We start from the raw sequence: 24,886 nt of genomic DNA, 5'->3' as shown, positions 1-24,886 counted from the left end.
GCTACTGATAAAGCCGTTACACATTCAAACACTAGCCTTCAAAAGCTTATGCTGCAATAGTTCAAGAGTTCTTCGATGAATGCAGAAAACCAATATCCTCCCTTAAACCAATATCCTCCATCATTACATAAAGCCACTAACGCTACTAAGCAGATACTTTCCAGCGCCCACATGAATGCCCTCAGACGCCTCTCCTTACTGGCTCCGCCATCTGTGCACACGTTGAGAACTTCACATGGCAGGCGAAGCTGCCATCTTGTTCTAACTTAACACACTGCATCAATCTACTCTCAAAAACATTACATAAATATCTTTGTTTAAGCAGCATTAAATACCATTCTTTAAAGGAAGAGTAACTCTTTCCAGGGCAAAGTTATCTCCCCTCACCTGTGGGACAAACACCCTGGGCTCTTTCCTCAGGTGTGTGAGACGGCATTTAAGCAGACCAAATCCGCTTTTGGAGAAAAGACCTTTGCTCTTTAACCTTCATACGAAAATGTTCACTTGCCACTTCCAAACTAATACTCCTACCTGTGGACTTCCTCACAGGCAACAGGACTAAACTTCTGCATTATAAATGCACATGGATAATCTCTGTTTAATCATCTGCTCGACAATTTCTGTGAGAGGCTAGCAGAAATAGTAGTCAAAATACTGCCCTGGATAATTCTCAAGTCACACCACCATTACAGTATCTGGGCAATAATACTGCATTTTAATAACCTAAAATGCAGCAGTCATTAACAGTGCTTTGCAAACATTTTACAATTTAACCTTCCAAATAAATGGGCAATGCACATATCATCAGGCCCTCTGCACTGTGTCTGCATGAGTCCCTCTGATAACAGTGACAAAGCAGGATTGTACCAAGGTCTAGCCAAGTCCCTGCACTCGGCACATGGTCTCCTTCCCAGGTCAGAACATCCCTTGTGTACCTTAGGTCAGGTCCTTACAAAAGCACCTCTAGAATCCTGACCTAGCGGCCATAACTCCTACCAGACACTCACACAGCCAGGCTATCCAACTCCTGCACATAAACGCTCTTGAGGGAAGTTTTTCTTAGCATTAACTGCTAAGACACTAGAATTTTTTGTTTTGGTTGACAACAAACTATCTCTATTTTCAATAGTTCAGATTTTATGGGACCATGAACTGCTGACTTATTTTGTGGTCCCCGTTTTCAGCCAGGTGCGTGGGAGCCCCGAGGTCTGCTGCGGGCTGGGACCCAGCAGTCCCCTCCTGCACCCGCCCCTCCTGTGCATCTCCTGACTGTTGTCATTTCCCCAATCAATTGCTTTGCAATCCTTCCTTCTGGAAATTTTTAATATTTTGCCTTTTATTCCAAGTTTACTTAAATCCTACCCAGAAGTTGACAGCAGAGAACCTTTCCAGAAGTAATAAAGCAGCTTACCTGTGACTTTGCAATGTTATTATTGTTCATTGATGATTAATTTTCTCTAAGAGCTTAACAAGAATTGTAAGACATACTTTAGTTTGTCTTGACATGCTAGAAGATGCAAATGATAGGAATAATACAATGGCTAAGAATCTAAAATATTCAAGTTTTCCATCTAACTTCTCAAGCATTAAAAGAACCAACATAAAACCTGTTCCCATATCATCTGGAAAGCTTATAACCTCGAGCACCGGGTAGATTTTCCTGTGAGAAATCTGCGAACATCTCCAACACCACCAGCCTTCCACAGTTCCTGAGAGCTGATGCCCTCATGTCCTTCACCTGCAGCGTGAGTCTCAGCCCCAGTGAAACAAATCCTGAACAAGGCAGGACTTCACACCAGCCTCAGGACCACATGGAGTGACACCGGGGTAAGACCCCCGACCACGCTTTGTGACCACAGCTGTGGGCCGGGATCTCAGGTGTGAGCTCCTATGAACACGAAGCTGCAGGAAGTCCATGACCCCAAAGTAGAACAGCTCTCGGCTTCCCGCCAACACCCCAGTCCAGCGCTAGGGCTCTATCCAGACATGCATGGACACCCCGCTAACCTCCCGCCAGCAGCGACCTCCTAGATGAGTCCACAGGTGAAGGGGGCCCAGGGGATGGGCCTCAGTGCATCAGTGAGGCACTAACCATCAGGCCCTGGGGCGCCCCTGCACCACTGACCCCCCTCGCTGGCCTGAGGGCCTCGGATCTCAGCGCCTTCTGAAAGCATCTCGCTGTCAGCAAACCAGCGGAGCCAGAGGAAATGGCACGGCCAGGCAGTCCTGTCACCGTGTACAGGTGTGGGGACAAGACTCAGAAGTTATGCAATCTGTCAGTATCAGCTGCTAGAGAAAGGAAGAACAAAGATGCTGCCGTCTGACCCCCTGGCCTCTACTTCGGGGATCTTCCCACGAAACCCGCCTGCCTAGGTTACAGACAGGAGCCCCCTTACCTGTGAAGGGAACGCGGACGGGTCAATTGAGCCCTGACAACTTTGTCCCGCAGTAACACATTCTATCAACAACTGCTTCAGAGTCTGCTTCATTTCGAAGGCTAAATCATTTAACCAGGTCTGAAAATAAAATTAAGAATAATACACACAAGGGGCACCTGAGTGGCTCAGTCAGTCAAGCACCCAACTCCTGTTTTGGCCCAGGTAGTGACCTCACGATGGTGAGATTCTCTCCCTCTGCCCCTCCTGCCCGCTCACATGCTCGCTCACTCTCTCTCTCTCTCTCAAAATAAATAAATAAGGGAAACTCCTAAAAAAATAATAATATACACTCATAAAATATACACTCATAAAACAAATATACACTCTATTGACTGACCCTATTCATTTATTTCAAGAGGCAGGATTTAATTTCTTATTGACTTTCAAACTCCCAAAATGTGTTACATGACCTATAATCATTTATTTTATTATTAAAGAAGTTATATAATTTGAGGAAAACCATCTTTTCACCTCTTGGGATGATGGCTACGTATGAAAACTCCCAAATGTATAGTTAGCTATGACCGTCATCATCTCGGCAAATGACTGTAACACGAGCAGACTGACCCCTCCATTCCAGTGCTGCAAGAAATCAAACCAGACAGCGGGGAGAGGAAATGAGAGTCACAGTGACTGGCTCAGCCTGCCCTGGTGCGCTCACACGCAGAAGCTGCAGTGGAAGAAGGGCCTGCTTTTCTATGGTGAGCTCTGTTATTTGGGGAGCTAAGCCACTTCGTTAAAACTAATTTTCCTTCAGGGCAAAAATAATACATTTGTCACTTGAAGGTAGATAAAATAATAAAGCCAAGTGAAATTAACCTAACAATAATAACTGATAACAACAGCAATGAATACTTATTAACCATGACTCCAAAAGACCGTACATTTGCAATAAAACATAAGTGCCAAACCTACAATGCTAAATAGCTCTTCGTCATTACTGAGACTCCACGCTCTGGACTTCTCCATCTTTAGAGCCCTTTCCGGTACACGAACAGCACAAACTTCCAATGCCACAGAAGCTTGGGCTCAGGTCTCCGTGCCAGGCTGCAGACGCCGCTCTGCTGACCGCGGCTGAGCCTGCAGACTTCCAGCATCCTCCGCCGGCAAAGCTGCCTGGCGCCCGCTGCTGGAACTGATGCCCTTCCTCTCTCTCTTCATCTACTCCCAGGAGAACCCCAAGAAAGGCAAACGACAACAACAAAACAACCAAACTCTTCACCAAACACAAACATGGGAGTTACTAACAAACGCGTGCTTTCAATCACCTGATTGATGTCACCAACATCCAATCAAACGTTGAGGCCTCCTTAGGAACAGAACGTTTGCTCAACTGTATAGACGTGAGAGTGGTAAGGCCTGGGCCCCAGCCACTAGCTGGGAGAGCATTCTTGTCCGTGACAATTACCATGCACTGGGCTGCAACCTCCTGCAGTCTGGTTTGCTGTGTACCTGCCTTAGATACACATCAAAGGATGTTCACTGCCAGGGCTGCAGGGCCAACTGAGCAGTGGTGCTCCTATAAATGCATTAGTTGTACACTTACTTGTTCACCCGAATCATCTCATATAAAATCATCTTGTCCAACCACCACGTCACACAACACATTTTGGGAGCATGGAAGTGAGTAACAAATCATAATCCGCCTCCTGAAATACATTGTCTTCAAGTGCCCAGTGCGTATTCACGCTGCAGATGCGATGCACTGGACGTAAAGCCACATGCCTCATCTAATTGACAACAGTCTTTGCAACAGACAGGAAGCTGGGTAGTAAGATGGGTATTTTACAGATAAGAAAGCTGTGATTCTAAGTCACGAGCTAATAAGTTGAGGAGCAAAGATTAATAACCAGTCCTTTGGACTCCAAAGCAAAGATTCTTTTCATAGTTACATACTGCTCTCCAAAGACTAAAAAATCTATATTTTTTTCAATATCAAATCATTCCGAACCTAACAAATCATCTTTTTAAGATACGAGATGAGTTTCCTAAAAGGCCTAAGTTTTACCTAACAAATCAACTAAATTTTTTTTTTTTAAAGATTTTATTTGACAAAGAGAGATCACAAGCAGGTAGAGAGGCAGGCAGAGACAGAGGGGGAAGCAGGCTCCCTGGTCGAGCCGAGGGGCTTGATCCCAGGACCCTGAGATCATGACCTGAGCCAAAGGGAGAAGCTTTAACCCACTGAGCCACTCAGGTGCCCCTAGACTAAATTATTTTTGAAACAAAGTTCATACAGTTAATTCTTTTCATTTTCGTACTGGAAGAAATACTTACCTCTACATTATTTGAGAGAAGAACTTTGTTTTTAAAAGGCACGACCTCTCCGTCTAAAGACTTCATTGCAGTGATATGCTTGGATTCCTCATCAAAGCAGACACTGTTAATACCTAGAATACAGAAGATCAATGGAAATGTGAAAGGGTGAAAGACATAATTATTAAACAAGGTACGTCACTCCCACAGTGTATGAGTACCTCATAATATGTATCACAATGTACTAGAATTATGCTAATTCTCCTACGTAACACAACGGTTTCTCCTCATCAAAAATGGAAAGAGCCCACAGGCCCCCAACAGGCGGATGTCTAGGCCAGCACACTCCCCCACTGGCATTGGGCTCGGCAACAAAAAGGAGTGAAGCATAGCCAAGGGCATCTCAAAGACATGATGAGGAGCAAAGCAAAAGGCCAGATGCCAACGAGCGCCTAAGAACACTCCCGATTATTCCGCTACCACAACAGAAGACGGAAGAGAAGAACAAAGGGGTAGGGCAAATGGGACCTCCCTTCCCCCAGATGCATACTTTATTTTCTGGGGTACAAAAATACTTCAATATATTGATGCGTAAACACCCAAAACCCCTGTAAGTTATTATCTCCAACGTGAAGGAGGAAACCAAGCTTCGAGTGGTAAATTCGGAACTGGCTAACCCAGGGCGGAGGCCGAGTGAACGCAAGCCTGCTGATTTCAAGGGCTCCAGCCACTACCTCCCGCAGCCCAGGTCACGGCTGCGGACACAGCGCCCCAGAGCTCCGCACACATAGGCGCGGAAACGTTAGGGCTCTGCAGGCCGGACAGTGTCCGTGTTGGCTACTCCGGTGTGCCCTGCAGCCAAGAGCAGCACTACGCAATCACGGGCACGGCTGTGGTCCAGCAAGACCATCCCGCAGGAAGTCAGGCAGGGAGCCAGACCAGGCCCCGGGGGCCGCCACGCGCTTATCCTGTCAGTGTAGGTGATGGAAATGTTTGACTGAATTTGAAAAATACGGCTCTACTCCAACAAATGGAAGGTTCTGAAAAAATACTCGTCTTGATTTTTATCACAGGCGGATTGCACAGGTCCTGGCCTGCGTACGGCGGCTCAGCGAGAGGGACGCTCAGCCCCGTCAGCACACTGGTCACCAGGTGACCTCGCCTCGGCCCACAGCCCGACGACCCTCTGCACCCAGACGACCCCTGACGTCACTCCTCCGCCCGACCTCCCCACTCACAACGATGCCACTGGAGTGGATCCACTCCGCAGTGAAGGAGCATGCTCTCCCCCTCCCCACAGCCCGTTCCCGCCACCCACCCAGCCTCCTTCTGCAGACCACACCACCCATGCCGCCTTGCAGGCGACCCAAGACGCCGCCAACCGCTCCACAGCTCAGCCATGCCAGCTGCAGGGAGTGCCGTAGGGCTGTCCACGCAGCAGGCTGTCTTTCCACTAAACCGTGAACGCTGCGAGTGTGGGACACGCATTCTATTCGACGGTTTACCTCCGAGCCGAGCACTGTGCCTGGCAGAGCCTGGAACGCAGTAAGTACGTGCTAGAGACAGGCCGATCTTACCAGCAAACAGCTTTTTGAGGTGAGACTGAATCACTGACGGGCTGGTCGACTGGCCCAGCACCTCCAGCAGGTCATCGTCGCCGAGGAAGTAAAACCTGGGGAACACTGAGCGCTTCTCCTGACACAAACACAAACGAGAGTAAGAGCCTTATCTTTTCAATGAGTCGTACAAAAAAGGACTTCATAATTTATTATAGAAGTCTAATTTTAAAAAACATGCCTCCAAAAACTCATTTAATGATTTCTGACATCGCTGAAGCTGATCAAGTATCGTCAACAGACAATTTCTGATTCCCGCGTGAGTCGTTAATGTCGTGACCCTACTGTCTTTCTTGATGTCAGCCATTATTGACCTGCAGAGAAAAAACAGTTATTTTTACCTTTACTTGAGCAGTTTTTGGCTGGAAGAGAAATACTGAGACATTTATTTTTTGCCTGCATATAACAAACTAGAGGCAACACTATCATAACAGCAAAACATCACTACACTTCTAAAAAATCATGCTAAAAATTAAGAATACCCCATTACTGTTTTTAAATACTTAGGTTTTTCTTTTTTAAAGCAAACAGAGAACGGCACGGGAGAGGCTGCAGGAGGGGACGTGGAGCAGACCGGACTTCATCCTCGGAGCAGTGGGAAAGCAAAGCAGCCACGAGCCTGGCCTCGGCCTAGAACACTGGCTGCTGTGCGAGTGGCTTCCTGGGAAGACGAGCACGAGCCCCAGGCTGGGCAGCGCCGCAAGCGAGTGACAACTGTACCTCAGAGCAGAGGCAAGAAAGGACAGACAGAAGAGACAGACTCAAACAGAGCAAGTAGGTCAGAGTGCACGAATCTGGTAGCTTCATGGAGCTGGAGGTGCCTGGGGAGGTCCAACACCCGCCAGGCTGCCACTGTGAGCAGCAAGCCGGGTGGCACCAGCCGTGGAGGCAGGGATGGATGGGGAAAAGCACAGATTTGCGTGAGGCACGGACGGGGACTGTGGCTTTGATGCGCCGGGTGTGTCTCGTCTATCTGGAGCTCGGAAGAGAAAGATGGGCTCCATAAAGCCATGGAGGGGCCACAGCGGGCGGGAGAGAACGGGGGGTGCCCAGGAGCGCCCACAAAGTGTGCGGAGGGAAGCAGTGGGGGCACCCACACCTCCACGCAGAGAAAGGCCTGAGTGCGGGAGCCTGAGGGGACCCTGACAGATGAGCAGAACACAGGAGGAGGGTCTCCCCAAAGCCACGGGAGGAGACTTCCAGCCAGAGGTGGTCGCCTCTCTAAATACTGGTCAGAGAGGAAGCAACACAAGGCGTGCACAATGCCCATCGTATTCCAGCGGGAACAGAATGGATGACCTCAGTCACCACAGTACTGATGGGGAGATGTCAGCACTACCACCGGTACCCTGACACTCCAGGAACAGTGTTGTCACTACCAAGCCGTGCGGGAGGGACCGCGATCAAGAAGTAAAAACAGCTCCTTCGAGGGATCCAGTGGAGGAAGAGGCGGGAGTCGCCGACGACGCTCATAATGTAAAGGCACTCACTTGCGCTAAGCGCCTGGTGATGTGGGAGAAAACGCTGCCGCCCGAGTCGAGCTCCTACACGGCTTTACCCTTACCTGAAGTCCTCATCAACTCTGTTGAAGCGTGTCTGCTCTTTGGGCAATGCTCCACGGCCAAAGATGGGTTCCAGATACACCCACTTCCTCTGAATGTGGTTCAAATTCTGTAGGTATTCATCCAATTCTGCCATTTTTCTCTCCCAAATTGACACTTTATCTTCAAATCCTTTATAATAAGGAGAATCCTTTAAGGACTGAAGAAGGCACCTGTTATCTCCAACTTGATTTACTATGTCTTTCCAGTCTTTAATTAGCTTGATAGTTCGACTTTGGCTGTCTTCATAATCAATCAAGGTAAACACTGCTCCAACTCCCCAGAGATCAAGTTCACGTAAAGCTTCTCTAATTGTAACTTCACCTTGTGCCCGACTATTTAAGTCCTAATTAACAAAAAATATCCATATTTATTATTTCAACATTAATTACCATACACATAATCATAAAACATTTCATAAGAAGCTATATTTTTATTTGGTTTTTCATAATAAAGTAAGTAATAATAATAATAAATGAATATATTTTACATGCAATCCAAAAGAATCACTAATGTATCAAGAGAGATCAGACACTAAGTACCCAGGTTCACATGGTCAAAGTATACACAAGGTTCTGCTATGGTGGGAGGTTGGGGTACCAGGTGGTGGGTATTATAGAGGGCACAGATTGCATGGAGCACTGGGTGTGGTGAAAAAATAATGAATACTGTTATGCTGAAAATAAAAAATAAATAAAAGTAAATAAAAAAGAGAGAGATCAGACACTAAGTATCCAGGTTCACATGGTCAAAGTATACACAAGGTTCTGCTATAGGCTTCTTATTTTAAAAAGAGAAAAAATTCAAGAATTCTTGAAAAGTCTGTCTTTGGGCACCTGGGTGGCTCAGTAGGGTGTGTGTCCAACTCCTGATTTTGGCTCAGGTCAGGATTTCAGTGTCATGAGATCGAGTCCCAGATTAGAATCTGTGCTGCACATGGGGTCTGCTTAAAATTCTCTCTCTCCCTCTCCCCCCATCCCTTGCTACCACCCTCTCTCAAAAAAAACCAAAACCAACCAAGAAAAACCAAAACCAACCAAAAAGAAAAAGAAAAAAAACAATAAACCTAACATATTTAAAATTTTGCAGACTTCAGAAATCTTACAGTAATTTAAGTTCTGATACACCTCAAGTGATTAATTACCACGTTCTATAGACATCATAACCTCACAATTATTTAATAAGTTCCAAGATTATGAACAAACACAAAGGTACATATATTAAGTAGAAAATATGACAATTCAACAGCAAGAATACTTTTATTTGGGGGACGCCTAGGTGGCTCAGTTGGGTAAGCATCTGACTCTTGGTTTCAGTTCGGGTCAAGATCTCAGGGTTGTGACACGGAGCCCCATGTCACGGTCTCCATGCTCAGCAGACGGTCTGCTTGGGATTCTCTCCCTCTGCCTCCACCCCACTCCAGTGTGTTCACGCACTCTCTTTCTCTCTCTCTTGCTCTCAAATAAATAAGTAAAATCTTTAAAAGAGAATGAGTTCTTTTATCTTTACATTGAATGGGCAGAACGCAACACAGAAAGTCTGCAACTAATGTTAGAATTGAGAACTGTGCACGTTTTACTTTTACCTCAGACTTTTTCTAAACCTGATTAGCAAATTGGTTCTTGGTTTTGTTCTCTGGAACTTAACATCCCTTTGCTTCCATTTACAATATATCCCATGATTTTAAATGTATTTTATGTAAAATGATTTGAATTTGTTTGTTTTTTGATTAAAGCTGACTCCCTTCTTAAACTAAGACATTTCTTTTCATATTTTTTCTCTCTCTGAAGAAAGAGGTTTATAATGCTTCTACACCCCCTACAGATTCAGATGCATTACTAAAAAAAGAAGAATGGAATAGGAGAATACTGTCACCATAGTAAGAGAAAATATATTTAACTTGCTATTTAAATAAAATACAAAACAAAACCAAATATTAACAAAAGTAATATTTTTTTGAGATATTTATAAAAGTGAATCCTACTTTAAGGTCTGAAGCTTTGGCAACAATCACATCAGCTACTCTGAGGAGATCACCAAACAGTAACTTCTCCAGGCTCGTCCCCCGAGGAAGACCAAGTAGACGAAAAAGGTCAAGCCAATGATCTGGAGAAAGATGCTCCCCTCTCACATATTTCAAAATAGGTATTACAGTCTGTGAAAAAATATATATACACACATGAACACAGATTATCTAAATGCAAATTGTTATTTCCTTTTACGATTAGCTACAAAATTTTTAATTACTGTTCTCTCATTTAATAATCTTGAAATCAAATTCTCAAACAGAATTGTACAAAACTTTTCATTAAACCCTACTGTGGATACATGTAAATATCCCTTTGTAGTTTGATATATTTTAAATAATTTTTTATATTTAAAATATATCAAACTACAAAGGGATATTTACATGTATCCACAGTAGGGTTTAATGAAAAGTTTTGTACAATTCTGTTTGAGAATTTGATTTCAAGATTATTAAATGAGAGAACAGTTTGATATATTTTAAAACATGACCTAAAATGTTGCTATTTTTTTTATTTAGAATACGACCTATATCCTAAATATGCTAAATGACCCATATCCTAAATTGTACTAGGAGGTATCGGCACTCTAATTTATAACTTGAAGCATAAGTTTCTTAGTTAAAACTTTTCAAAAGTGTAGGTGAAACATCAGTAATGTTTGTGGTTTACTTTATACTTGCTACTTTCTTCATGTGATGGAATCATGGACACCAGAAGCTGGAATCCCCACTCTCTCGGTGGCATGGTGACCTGTGTTACCCTGGACAGCGGCAGGAGTACAGGGGCCTTACTCTGTATCTGTCGACTTCCGACTGCAGCTTCACTGTCATGGCGGAATGTTCTTCCACTTTCCGTAACCTGTCATGCCAAGTCATCAGGAACTCCTCCAACAGATAGGTCTTCGTCCTGGAAAACACCACGACACCTTAAAATGCACGTCCCCAAACACACTACCACATGACAAAAATCTCAGTAGAGCCTATGGACCCCACCGGAACGTGATCCAGTCCTCGCTGGCCATGTCCTGAAGCCCCCGCTGAAACTCTTCATACAGCGCCCAAACCTGCGCACAGCTCTCAATGTCCTTGGAGACGCTGTGCGCCAGGGAGAAGTTGGGCTCTTCTAGTCCAAAATGATGGCAGTCATCACTATAGAAACAAAGGGTGAAACACCATTACATCCTTAAAAACTGTTCCGATCATTGTTACTGAACCACCTTCCCTGTGTGTGTGTGTGTGTACACGCCCACAGGTCCGATTGTGAGACAATGGGTGACTACGTGAGAATTTCATTCTAACTGCTTAAGTATAACCTCTTCTAAATTCAGTAATGTTCGTTTTTCTAAAGGACTCTAAATGCAGTCAGTAACACACATAAATATATTTATGTACAACATATATGTCATAAAAATAGAAATATTCAGAATTATATCTATTCATGGATTAACTGAGAAGAGATTACTATTAATATCCAAGAGTTAGATTCTAGAATATAAGACATCCTTTTAGAGAAAAGGTAGAATGCCATTTAGTAAGCGTGTACTAAATCCTTCACTATCCCTGGAAGACAATCATCTTACCAATTGATGCATATGCCTAAACAGAGACCAAACCTAAAATAACGCTTAAACTTAATACCTTGCGGGTGCCTAGGTGGCTCAGTGGGTTAAGTGTCTGCCTTTGGCTCAGGTCATGATCCGAGGGTCCTGGGATGGAGCCCCGCTTTGGGCTCCCTATTCAGCAGGGAGCCTGTTTCTCCCTCTCCCCCTGCCCTTCCCCCGGTCCCTCACTGTTCCTATGTGTGCTCTCTCTCTCGCTCAGCTCTCTCTCTCAAATAAATAAAATCTTTAAAATAAAATAAAATACACCTAATACCTTATATTATTATAACACAAAACAATTTTTTTCATGGAATTGTCCTATTTTGCTAGGTTCATTTTTTTTTTCTCAGAGTCTCTGAAAGCAATTTTCCATTAATTTCATATATTCCATTTTTAAATACAATGAAACCACAAAAAGCAAGGGCTCCATCTCCGGAATTTAACTTTTAAGTCAGTTTAGTTATCTGTTCTACTTCTAGGCCTAAACAGAAATTTGCTTTTCTTTTTCTCTCCTGACAGGATGCAGCCACGACTCCTGGGCGTGGGCCCTTCTTAGTTTTCTTTAAATCTACAGAATTATATGAAGAAAAACATTAAGATAAACAGACATAAGAACATCTGCAAATACAAACCGAAACAACTACTATCAATTTTAAAGAAAAAACATACACCAGCTTTTTCCTTATGACCTCAAGATCATCAAACTCAATTTTCTTCTCTTTTATTGATTTGGCACTTATATCAAGAGCATTTTGCTGGCCGGTTTCAATAATATCATCACCAGGCTTTAGTTGGTCCCAACGAGCTTTAAATTTTTCTAATTCTTGATAATAGATCTGAAGACGTGACTTCACATTTCCTTTCATTACTTCAATCTGTAAGAGTCAAGAGTTTAAATAATTCAGAGTAAAATCTCGCTTTCCTTTCACATTTTATTTCCAACATTTTTTATTTAGAGGTGAAAAAAACATCAATACCAATTTCTCAACAGATTGTTTTCAATTACTAATTTCAAGTACAGTAAAATTTTGATTTCAAAATTAGACCATAAATTAGAGCACAAACATTCAGTACTTAGAGGTAAACTGCAAGCATCATCATTAAAACATCACTCACACTATTAGCAGCTGCCACCACAGCTCTCCGCGCAGACGGAGTAATCAAAGAATGCCTAGCACTAGAGCTGTCCCACCCAAGCATTCAGCTGCTTCACGACGGGGTGTCCCCGTCTCCCAGCCAAAGAGTAAGTTCAGTCAACAGGACGGAAGTACGACAGACGTGTATAACTACCAGGCTGTCCCTCAACAGACGCAGTACATAGCGGCAAACAAATCCACTCCTAAGAAAAACTGGGAATAATAAATGACATACACTCTTTGTATGGTAGGAAGCGAAGGGAAAACAGTGGGAAGTGTTTTGCTACATGGAAGTACTGAGCAGGCCAAGTTCATCATTAATATAAAATTCTCATCTAACCTGAACTGTAATGGAATAAAGTGAGAGATCTTTTTTTTTTTTTTTTTAAGATTTTATTTATTTATTTGACGGACAGAGATCACAAGTAGGCAGACAGGCAGGCAGAGACGAGGAAGCAGGCTCCCCGCTGCGCAGGGAGCCCAATGCGGGGCTCGATCCCAGGACCCTGAGATCATGACCTGAGCCGAAGGCAGAGGCTTCAACCCACTGAGCCACCCAGGAGCCCCTAAAGTGAGAGATCTTAAGTGAACAAAAAATCAAGTTTCCATTTTAAGAAAATGACTAAAGTGTTCTTACCTGATCTTTAATCATAAGTTGGTGACTTTCCATCATCAACTCAAATTTATCCCACTTAGCTTTCAGATTGCTAATTGTTTCCAAACCTCCTCCTGCCACAGTCCGTAAAAGTCTGTTTTTATCTTCAGCTTCTTGGAATAAGGGCAAAATCTAAAGGTTGAAGAAATAACACATTAAAAAAAAACAAAAAACCATTTTATCAAATTCCTTAAGGCTCATTTATTCTAATTTGTTCCATGACTTGCTTTTTAAAATCAAGATTTCTGCTTTGAAATGACTTGTTAAATTCCTGGATATGAAGCTCCTAATACTTCCTTATTATTATATGCAAACTCAGCTAAGGCCCTCTAACAGGAGAGTTAAAAAGGATCCTAAAGTTGCCCCTATAGACTGAATGACACCATGAATTCATAAACACAATGCTACAGCGGGATTCAAGGTGAAGTTCTGATTATACCAGTTCCATTCATAAGAAAATGCTTCTCTCTCTCTCTCTCTCTCTCTCTCTGCCTGCCTCTCTGTCTACTTGTGATCTCTCTGTCAAATAAATAAATAAATCTTTAAAAAAAAAATGCTTAAAAGGGCTTCTAAAAGAACAAAGATTAGGATTATCTAAGAACATAAATAAGCTATTCTACTCAACAGAGAGGGAAAGTCATGAATAAGGTCCTTAAGAAACGGACAACTAGGGGTGCCTGGGTGGCTCAGTTAGTTAAGTGATGGCCTTCGGCTCAGGTCATGATCCTGGACTCCCAGGATCGAGACCTGCATCGGGCTCCCTGCTCTGCAGGGAGTCTGCTTCTCCCTCTGACTCTTTTCCCCATTCATGCTCTCTCTTCTCATTCTCTCTCTCTCTCTCAAATAAATAAAAAATAAAATCTTTGAAAAAAATAAGAAAAGGGCGACTAAACTCATGGAAGTGAGCCACTGTGCATGAGGACACTCAGCAGAAGAGAAAGAAGGCAGGCTCTCATTTCTCACACGTGAGGAGGACTTAGAGGAGCCCGAAAAGACAGGACGACAGTCTCCTAGTCAGCCTGCCCCGACTCCTCTTTCCAAGCCACATGGCAACAGAGAGACCTCAAAACACGACTCTGTAACACCCTGCCGCATGCTGCCCGGCAGACTCCCCAGCCTCGACGGGATGGACCCTGAGGTCCTTACTGGCTCCCATGACAGAGATCCTGTCTAGGTCTTCCTGCCTCACCCGCTGCCCTCGCATGTGACATCCGTGTCTCCTCTTCCTGTTTTTGTGCCTTCCCTCCCATTTCATTTTCATTCTCCTCTGCACCTCCTCTTACACTTCAACTCTAAATTCTGGAATATTCTACCCTGCTCCCACAGCGTCTGTTGTCTGCTGTCAGCCAGGTGGTCTAGTCAATCTCATGGCTTTGCATTTCATGCATGTAAAGATGGCGTTCAAGTTTTCATCTCCAGTCGTACTCTTAAGTTCCATATTCCTCATTCAATTTCCATCAGACACCACAGCCCCCACCGCCTCTGATATCCCAACACCCTCCTCCTCCAGTCATTCCCATTGGCAGGAAATGGTACCAGCAGCTTCCCAGCCGCTCAGCCAAAGCTCTAGGACACACTCATTCCTCTTTCTGTGAACCAACCCCCTGTGTTACAACAAGAAGGGATATTATTTCACTTACCTCTGAACTATCTTAATAATTTTAAGTCTATTTCACAGGAGGGACACATAAACGTTTGTTTCCTGATCTGAATTATTTCTTTTCTTCTAAACAGTTACAATCAACCATAATGGAACCACTCCGTATGTGAGTGTGTGTGTTGTGTGTGTAAGTATTCCTAATTCAGCTCTAACTTCACTCTCCAGCATCCTAAAGTTACAACCCTGGAAGTAACAGCATGAATTATTTTAGTCTCATTCTACCATGGCACCTCATAAAACAGACTGTGAATACTCCTGAAACAGTAATAAATGTGACTGTTACTGTGTCACGGCACCAGGGTAACAGCAAGAGTTGCACCATGACCGGCCAGCTGGGCCGGCTTACGCGCACTCCCTACAATTCTGAACTTCTGCGGTCTTCCTAAAGAGTCACATAAGATTGCCTAACTGAAACATCTCCTGCGTGCTACGAAGAAGTCGGTAACTTTACTTTGTGATTCTCACCTCTGGTTTCCGTTCCTGCAGCCTACTGTATTGTAAATTTGCATCGCCGATCTCCTCCACAGACTGGGGCGTAACTGCTAACACTTCCATGGCCTCAGTGACAAATGTATCAATTTCATGTAGGTGAGCTGAATAGGGGACATGGACAGAGAATGCTATCATCACCAAAATTACTCCGTTGCACCATTTTGAAATCAGTGTTAGAAGTGATCACTACATAGCATACATTAAAACTTAAATTTTCATTTGCTCAAACAACAAAACTTTAAAATACAGAATAAGCAAAAAAAAAATTTCTTGTCATGAAAGTTTAGTTGTTTCACATTATACCTCTAAATTTTGAGGAAGTTAAAATGTACTCATTTTTAGTAAATTATACTCAAAATTAGTAACCTTTCCAGTCTTCTAGATAATATGTCAGAATATCTCAGTTTAATCGAAAAAGAAACAATGTGGTATTTTGGAAAACAGTGGTAATTTGAAGAGATAAGAAGAAATACATTCATGGGGCGCCTGGGTGGCTCAGTGGGTTAAAGCCTCTGGTTTCAGCTCAGGTCATGATCCCAGGGTCCTGGGATCGAGCCCCGCATCAGGCTCTCTGCTCAGCAGGGAGCCTGCTTTCCTTCCTCTCTCTCAGCTTGCCTCTCTGCCTACTTGTGATCTCTGTCTGTCAAATAAATTAAAAAAAAAAAGAAAAAAGAAAAAGAAATACATTCTAGCAGCATTATCTACCTCTGTCAGGAACATATACAACAAACTAAGAGTAGCTCATACTACAAATAGTAAAAACACCCTTCATTTTTTGAGCTTGAACAGTTGGATATGGACTTTCCTATTTTATTAAAATTATCATTTTAAGCACACTTCATTTCATAATACTTTCTAGGTTGGCTGATTTTTTTTTAATAGGTTTTTTTTTTTTTTTTAAAGATTATTTATTTATTTATTTGACAGAGAGAGATTACAAGCAGGCAGAGAGGCAGGTAGAGAGAGAGAGGAGGAAGCAGGCTCCCTGCCGAGCAGAGAGCCTGATGCGGGACTCGATCCCAGGACCCTGAGATGACGACCTGAGCCGAAGGCAGCGGCTTAACCCACTGAGCCACCCAGGTGCCCAGGTTGGCTGATTTTAATCATCATTGGGATTCACACTTCCTAACTACCAAAATACATGCCTTTATGTATAAAATTAAGTTAAAATAAAAAGCAAAAAGTGTCTTTACCCTGGATGGACTTCTTCAAAGAAAGAACAAGCATATCAAACAGCTTCTGGATGAGATCATCAATCACGGTCTTCACAGGGTTACAATTAATATTTAAGCAATCCACCTTGACCGCACTGCAAAATGCCAACAGACATGCATGCCATGAGAAACGCTTACTAGAGAAGAGTCTCGCTATAATGATTTTACATAATACCTTTCAAAATATAAATCAGAAAGTATTATCGTGATCTTTAAGCACAGTTAGATTTCATTTAGTAAAAATGCTTTCCACGTACTATTACAAAGTTTTAACACATGTAAACAATGATTTTGTTACAATACTACAGTTTTTTAGTCTCACATGAATATATTTAAATATCGACAAGCCCTTTACTTGTCACAGCATGTAATGTACTTATTCGAATATTTATAACATGAATTCCCAATTCTGCAAAGTGCATACAATAAGGATAAGGAAAAGAAAACAAAGACAGAAGGGGGAATATAGATTATTAAGGCCCTAAGACAATAAAACATTAAGATATCATTTTATACCTATCATATCAACAAAAATGTAATGAATTGTTAATTCATATCTTCAACTGTATGGCGCAACAGAACACTCAGAACTGCTGGTCAGAGTATAAAACCGTGCGACTTCTGTGAGGGGCAATTCAGCCAGATCTATCAAGCATTTTAAAATAGGCATATTGTTTACCTTATTAACTTCACCTTTAGAATTTATCCTAAGGAAAATTCCAGAGCGGACTCTAAAGTTTATACACAAGTATCTACTTCCAAGCATCAATTATAATAGTGAAAAATAATTAAAAAGCTAAATACAAAAATGGCTAAATTATTATATATCCATACAATTAAAAATCAAGTTTTTTGAGGACTAGGTAATAACAAGACTAATCAATTAATTAATTAATTATTATAACTTACCTTAATTTGAGTTTAATTTTTATTTAAACTTAAGTTTAATTTAAATAATTATTTATTATTAATCAGGAATATATTATTATATTATTTATTTAGTGTTAAATAACAGCATACAGTATAATTCAAATATTTAAGTATACGTACTAATATTTCCAAAACATCAAATATTAAGAGCAATTTCTATATTTTAAAAAATTTATACAACAAATGTGCTGTTTTAATGATCGGAAAAAGGACATTCACTTTTAAGAACACTAACTGCACAGTATCCTTAAGGCAATTTGAAATGTTCTGAGTAAACAGAAGTTGAACCAGACTTGTTCCTCTGAAGAAACCTCTTATTTATGTTAAAGCATACAAAGTTAAAAGAAGGCTGGAAATTGTGATCACGAAGATTACTTAGAAAGCTCCTCATCCTTTTTGAGGCACAGAGCCAGGTGACATTTTAGATAGCAAATTGTACGAGTTAAATCCTCACTTCTATTTTAAAAATATAATTTTCCCTTAAAGCTTTAGGTACTCTCAAACACCCACTAGCTGTAAAGGTTTAAACTCCAGTTCTTCACCAGCAAAACATTAAGGGCCAGTTTGTTTGCTATGTGAAATTTTATATAATTTTTGAAATTGTGACACATAAAATGTCAAAATTCCTAATACCTGATAGACGATTTTAGCAAACCCGAGAAATTAAATTATACCATATTTTGCGAATGAATTAACATCAAGAAGTCTGAGGGCAGCAGACTTATACTCAGGGACTACAGAATCCTGTGGACAGACTGAACTTACCTTTCACTCAAAAATATTGGTAACGTATAATGAGGGTCCCTTCAGCCACGGATAGGATGGCCTGGCCCTAGACGACCTAGCCCCAAATCATACCCTTCCTATAGCATCCGAAATACATGAGAGTATCACTTTTCTAACCTCATAGCCTACATCAGTACAGCCTAAGCCCCCATGAAACAGTATCCGTGTGTGAGTTAGCGCAGACTCGCGCTTACATGAACTCGTGCTAATCATTAACAAGAGCAAACTGCAGAAAAGGCATGCAGCACAGGCATTCTTTTCCTTCTGCTTAGCTCGGCGGGCAGGCTAGGAAGGCTGTGTACACCGAAGGACAGACAGGTTACACTGACAGCAGCCGAGGTCCGCGAGCGGGCAAATACAACGAGCAAGCCGGGTTCAGAGAGATGCGCCACTATGGCGGTATCATTATCTAAGTCATCTCAGCCCAAATTCACCTGTCATTCGTCTCTTCACTATTCGTCATCCTTCATCTTCTGCCAAAGGCAAAACCTCATAATCCCCCAAGTATTTGATAATACTTCCTAATATTCCCGCCTCCCATGTTGAGTACCAACAACTTAATTCGATTAATTACTGTGGTTCTGACAGACTAACCTCTCTTCCTCCAGGATCTGTTTCCGCCACCCGACTCATGAGTTCCAGACTGACACCCCTACTGTTCGGGTACTGACACGCTTCCGTCGAGAAATCTTCAAGAGCTAACTAACCACTCGAATGTGGAGAAACTCCAACTTCCCACCTTAGAATGGAACCCTCTCCCATATCTATTCCTTAACTGCCCCTTTCCACGAACTTTCCCTCTAGTTCCTAAAAAATATTCATTCATCCAATTCTCAATTAACCAACTTCTGATTTCCAGCATAGAAATTCCTCACCTGGAAATCTCTGCTTGAACCTTCAATCCTCATCTCTAGCTGTCAGAGTTCTAGTTCAAAGATCTCTACCTTAAGGAGACTTTCCCTGATTTTGACCCAAATGGACGGGATGTCAGCATCCTGTGTGTCTCCACAGTCTTCAGCTCAGCCTCTCAAATGAAACACACTGCTCTGTCTGATACTAGCAATAACAACAGTAACTAGCATTTACTCACAATTCCATCTGTACCAGTATTTTGTAGCCAAAGTACGTACTGAATTCTCAAAACCCTTCCGGATAAATACTACAGTGGTAACTATGTTAAAGCTGAGGAAACTGAGGTTCACGGGCTCGCAGTGGCTGTCGAGCTCCTGGAGCTGGTATGAGCCATCATCAGATGACCCCGAGCCAACCCCCTCAACCCCTGTGTAGACGCACTCGGTCACGTCTCAGTGCACTGCCAGAGAGTAAGCAACGTGAGGTTCTGGGTCTAGTGCACCAAGCAACTTTATACTGCCACAGGACAAAGTTTGCATAATATAAATGCTCAGCAAATATTTATTGGATGAATAGACAAATGATTTAGTAAAAGTGAGATTGTAGGTAATATGTGCACAATTATATAGGCCTCTCATAGAACTTACTGCAGAGTGGTTCTAGGGCCACGAATTTCAGAGAGTGATGGGGGAGCTACCTTCTCGAGCAGGTAGGTAAGGACATGCCCAGCAAAGGGTCTCCTACAACTAAGGCAACACCCAGACGCAGCACGCTGTTGGGTGACTGCCAGGGCCCTCCAAAAGGAAGTGAGGCCACATGAAACTTGAGTCAGCTGTGAGATCCGCATGCCAGGTCCGTGTCCAAGTCTCCCACCCCAGTCTCCTCTATCCGACCAGGTCCCAGACAGCAGAACCTCCAGAAGAGAACTTTCTTTGGTCTCAGCAACATCTTACTCTGATGACAGTCAAGTGTCAGAGCTGAGCTTTAGAGGCGTTAAGACGGTGACCTGACTTTGACACCACCAAACGAGGAGTACCCTTCCCATCTCCTGGCAGAAACTGTGATGGTGCATAAATACAACTTTAACTTCCAATACCTTGGAAGTCGTTCTACTTCTTTCCCTTTTATTTTCAGTGCTTTAAAATTTCTCTCCCAATCATGGACAGTAGAAAGATGCTTTTCCACTAGAGCCTCCATATCAACTTGCCCAATTACGATCCATTCCTATTTGAAGAATGAAAAACATTGTTAGTAAAGAAACAGTACTAATATGCGAACATTTAAAAGCTTAGTTACTAATACGCGAACATTTAAAAGCTTAGTGTCCAACATTAACACTGATTTAAAAGGTACAAATGTAAGGTATTCATGTAAATTTCAACTTAAGTATGCAAATGTAGCCATTACTGCAGAGCCTAAAGAATGAATAAAGAAACTATGTAACACATAAAAGTATTATTACAATGGTGAAATTTTTTTTAAGAGATCACAAAAATCCGTTTTCTAAGATTCTCTTCTGAAATCTGACAATTACACAGAATCACTTTGGTGAAGCCAACACTACAAATCTGAAAGGATCCAGACCCAGCCCATTCTAGAAACCTAAAGTAGAGAAGCAGCATCACAGATGCAGGGGTGAGACTGGCTGGACTCTCAATCACCGTCATTGTCGAGGCAGCAAGGAGCGGGGCGGGGCCTGGGAGGCCGGCAGGATTCCCTCAAAGTAAACAGTTCATCATCTTCATGACATCACTTTGCTCCATGCTTTGCTCTTGATCCAAAGCATGAGGAAAAGGATATATTTTCCTGAGAGGAATTAAAATTGACACCACAGAATCCTGTCCCGTTCCATGTTGATGCAACAACCAGTTTCTCAATTTTCAAACAGTCAAAGACAAAAAAATCTTAGCCTGACTCTCTTCCCAGGTGTGGAATCCACACAGGCTGTGTCATCACCACCAGTGCTGACCCTCCGCCCCACGTGAGGACACACAAGACACACAGCAGATGGCCCACTTCATACTAATGCAATCAGATGAAAGTTGTAATACGTGTTCTGTACCTTATGTTGTTGTAAAACAGCTGATAATCTCCGAAACAGATCCTCAGCTTTGCTGAAAATAGTCAAAAATCCGCTTGCATTCCTATCGATCATAACCGAGAAGAGAGACTCGGCTCCGACCTCACCCACTCCCCTAAACTGATTAGGAATGCCGATGAACCGCTTCATCTCTCTGTAATATTTAGCCCGGATTTCTTCAAAAGGAGGCCTGAACTGCAACCGCCCCTGTCTAAAAACAAGGAAATCGCTTTGAAATGGGCACGGGGAGGAACACAGAGGCTGAGGACAAGCCCGGGCGCCCTGTGCCTCACTTATAGGTCAGGTCCACGCTGATCTCCGGCAGGTTCTCGTTCAGGGCCTCCAGGCCCATCTGGTACTGGTGTTCCAGAGCTTTGTACAGCTGGTGGTCCCAGTGCTGCTTCCACGCCCGCATGTCGCTCGCCTGGAAACCCTAAGCGGGTAATTCACACCTCTTAAAAACCACGTACCGGAATGCGGTTGCCATTTAAAGCTTTTCTACCACCACGTAAAATTATAAGCAAAACCAAAAACCAAACACGTCATTCTCAACGTTGTCGAGCTCTGCAGCAGAGTCGAACACCAACATCTCTCATCTCATAAGTAATACGCTAACGATCAGCAACACCTAAACATCGAGTTAATGTCAAGTAGATTCTACCTGTGGACTTTATGATGCTGAAGACAAAAACAAAACAGAAGAACCACTCACAGAAACTGGTTTACTTTATGAACTTCTTGGTCCTCCTCCTCAAATTCCCATCAAGTACAGCTCTTCTCCTCCCTCTCCCTCCCTAAATGCTCCATGGCACATTTGTAAATGATCAATCTAAAACACGAGGATGCTCAGGACAGTTTATACACTCATTTGCTTCCATTTAACCATAAATATATTGAATCTAATACTTTAAATTTTTTAAATTTCTAATACTTTAATTTTTAATTTTTGGTGGGCTCTGTGTCCACCACTGTCACATACATCATCTCCTATCAAGATGTGGTAGAACTGAAATTCTACCCAAAAAAAAGGGGCACACATACTGAAAGAGCTATTTCATTTTTTAGGGTTCTAACCTCAGCTTTGTGTCCTACAGATGGCAGGATCACCTAAAAGGCAACTAGGCAATGACAAAATTTAAGCACCAAGTTTTCAGAGAAACTACAAAGTCAGAACTGAGAAACTTGGCATTCCATGAGGCAAATGGAAACTCCCTTTTTAACTTTGAAATGTGAAAGCATGGCCAACCTGTGGTCTTTGTATGGGGTTCAGTAGACTTCTCAATTAGAAATTCATGCGAGATTTTTCATCAGTTTAGAGCCACACTCGGCAGGGGGGATACCAGAGTGCAGGACCTGAGCTTCCACACTCGCCTCACCTGAGCTTCCACACTCGCCAAGCCGGTTCTCAGCTCCTGTAATCCATCTTTCCAGCGCTGCTGCTGCCGCAGCAGGTCAACATTCATAAGAACAACCACCTGAAAAGTAAGGCAAAACAGTCTCCAAGAAGTAACCGAGCCCTGGGAAAACAATGACTTCTCAGTGGAAAACCTGACAGCACCTAAACCAAAGATCAGGTACCTCCGCCTACAGCGAGACGCAGCATACCTCCCCATCGCACGAGAATGGCACAGAAGCCCACAGGGAGCCCACAGTGAGAGGCCTTCCGCCAGCAACTACTAATACCAGGGTCACGAAACAAAGGGAAGTCTGTGGAGGAGGGGCCTGCCGAGCCTCGGGGACTCCATGCAAGGCAGGATCCTAGAAAAGGACATCAGTGGGAAAGCTGGAAGCTCAAAGCCGTCTAGTTCCTAGTTTTGTTAGACGCGCTACGGTTATACAAGTTGCTAACAGATGAAGTCGAAGTAAGTGTGAACTTCATACTGTTCCTGCCAACTTTAAGTCTGTTACATAATTAGACTTCCAAATAAAAAGTCCTTAGGATTATATCCCAAATACCATTTAAATAATACTCGTCATAACCTATGCAACTTTATAAATAAAACATACCTTCTCACAAAACGTAGTGTGCCATTTCCTCAGTTTCCTATTTTCGGTGGCAAGTCGCTGAGCAGCATTTTGGAGTTTTTGGATGTAGCCTTCTAATTCTTTAGGATTATCCCAAGTAATTTGTGACTTTCCCCCACTTCCCGCTTTTGAATTCTAAAATACAACAAGTGTCATTTAGCATTTAAATGCATTTCTCTTTTCCTGAAGACTCCACAGACATTTTAAGACCAGTTGTCCCTACCCCTGGTTTGCAAGAAAAAAGCTTACAGTACTTTTCCATTTTATAAATGGCAAGGCAGTCCGGCAAAACTGAATAGCTCCATCCCTTCGAAGTTCCTCTTGGAGAGAAACACACACAGAACAGAAGCAGATGACACAACGAACACACACAGAAGGAACAGAAAAAAGCAACCGAGAGGCCTGGGGACCTGAGCCAACACAGACGCACGTGTTCTTACTGTCTCCCAAATACACAGGGCCGCCAGTGGACGAGCCTCCACCTGGAACATCTTTGTACTCTTGCCAGACACCAGCCCAGAAAGCACCGCTCTGCAGAGAGCCGACCTGCTGTCCACCACTGTCCCAAGCATGCAGTGCTCCACGTCCCCCGCCAGGGCAGCCCCCGCGGGGTAATGCTGGTGGGGCCAGGGAGCCAGCAGAGTCCCCCCGAGCTTCCTAACAGGACTCGGGCACTGCGAGCTGCCGCCCTTCACAGGCAGGCGTTGGCGAGGCCCGAGGGGGCGTGACCTCCAGCTCCCTTCCTGGGAGGCTGCGCAAGGCCGTCCCTCACCCTCCTCAGCACAGAGTCCGCTGGGCCAAGCAGAACGCCGAGCACACACGCTCACCCAGGCCCCTCACCACAGTTCCCTGTTTCAGGGAGAAACAGCGCTCACACAGAAGGGACCATGATCCCACTCCAGGGCATCTCCCAGCTACAACTGCACGGCCAGCAGCGCGCGGAACCACAGTCCTCAAGGGCTGAGACCTGCAACCTGCACCTGTGAAACATCCTTCAGATAACAGGGGCATAAAAACATTCTCTGACAACGGAAAACCAAGAGACTTTGCCTCCAGCAAACCTGCTCCCAATGCCTGGCCAGAGGTAGGACTCTCAATGGGAACCGCAAAAAGCAAAGGAAAACCCAGGGATGAAGAAAATAAACTATCCTCATTCTTTGAATTTCTTAAATCCTACTTGATGACTGACGCAAAAAGGACCACCCCATTTGAATGCAGAGGGTACCTCACACTTAGGACAAATACGGGGAAACGGAGTGGGGAAGAGAGTGAGGCAGCAGTCCGGCTCCTAGACGTCCCTGATGTAGGCAACAGTAACGCAGGACAACTGCGCCTGGATGCGGGAGACCCTCAACCAGTAGCTGAAAAATGAGTGAAACTGACAAGATGATCAATCCGAGAGAAACCTCTGTGGACAGCCGTGAAAACATTTACCTAGTAATTACCTCTGCTGCATTCCTAGAGATGATGAAGTTAGTTAAACGAGAGGCCCTGCTCTCCAACCCAGCGAGCGGCAAG

At 43.4% G+C, this 24,886-nt stretch overlaps 1 protein-coding gene across 4 annotated transcripts in view; it reads right to left on the bottom strand.

The window, feature by feature from the left end:
* Positions 1-24,886, bottom strand: part of DYNC2H1 (dynein cytoplasmic 2 heavy chain 1) — a 256,629-nt gene that overhangs the window by 211,304 nt on the left and 20,439 nt on the right. For all 4 annotated transcript variants that reach the window (XM_045077504.1, XM_045077505.1, XM_045077507.1 and 1 more), the window contains exons 14-30: positions 23,351-23,503; positions 22,720-22,818; positions 21,637-21,776; positions 21,326-21,554; positions 20,360-20,487; positions 16,675-16,790; positions 15,455-15,582; positions 13,312-13,461; positions 12,208-12,413; positions 10,931-11,086; positions 10,730-10,844; positions 9,896-10,066; positions 7,875-8,257; positions 6,492-6,624; positions 6,272-6,389; positions 4,716-4,828; positions 2,397-2,516 (exon numbers count right to left, since the gene is read on the bottom strand). In XM_045077504.1, the coding sequence (XP_044933439.1) occupies positions 2,397-2,516; positions 4,716-4,828; positions 6,272-6,389; positions 6,492-6,624; positions 7,875-8,257; positions 9,896-10,066; positions 10,730-10,844; positions 10,931-11,086; positions 12,208-12,413; positions 13,312-13,461; positions 15,455-15,582; positions 16,675-16,790; positions 20,360-20,487; positions 21,326-21,554; positions 21,637-21,776; positions 22,720-22,818; positions 23,351-23,503 (2,658 nt within the window). The remainder of the gene's footprint in view (positions 1-2,396; positions 2,517-4,715; positions 4,829-6,271; positions 6,390-6,491; positions 6,625-7,874; positions 8,258-9,895; positions 10,067-10,729; positions 10,845-10,930; positions 11,087-12,207; positions 12,414-13,311; positions 13,462-15,454; positions 15,583-16,674; positions 16,791-20,359; positions 20,488-21,325; positions 21,555-21,636; positions 21,777-22,719; positions 22,819-23,350; positions 23,504-24,886) is intronic.

Source organism: Mustela putorius, unplaced genomic scaffold, assembly GCF_011764305.1.
Source record: "Mustela putorius furo isolate JIRA1106 unplaced genomic scaffold, ASM1176430v1.1 tig00000198_pilon_pilon_pilon, whole genome shotgun sequence".
NCBI classification, from domain to species: Eukaryota; Metazoa; Chordata; class Mammalia; order Carnivora; family Mustelidae; genus Mustela; species Mustela putorius.
This window is presented reverse-complemented; position numbering and strand designations above follow the sequence as displayed.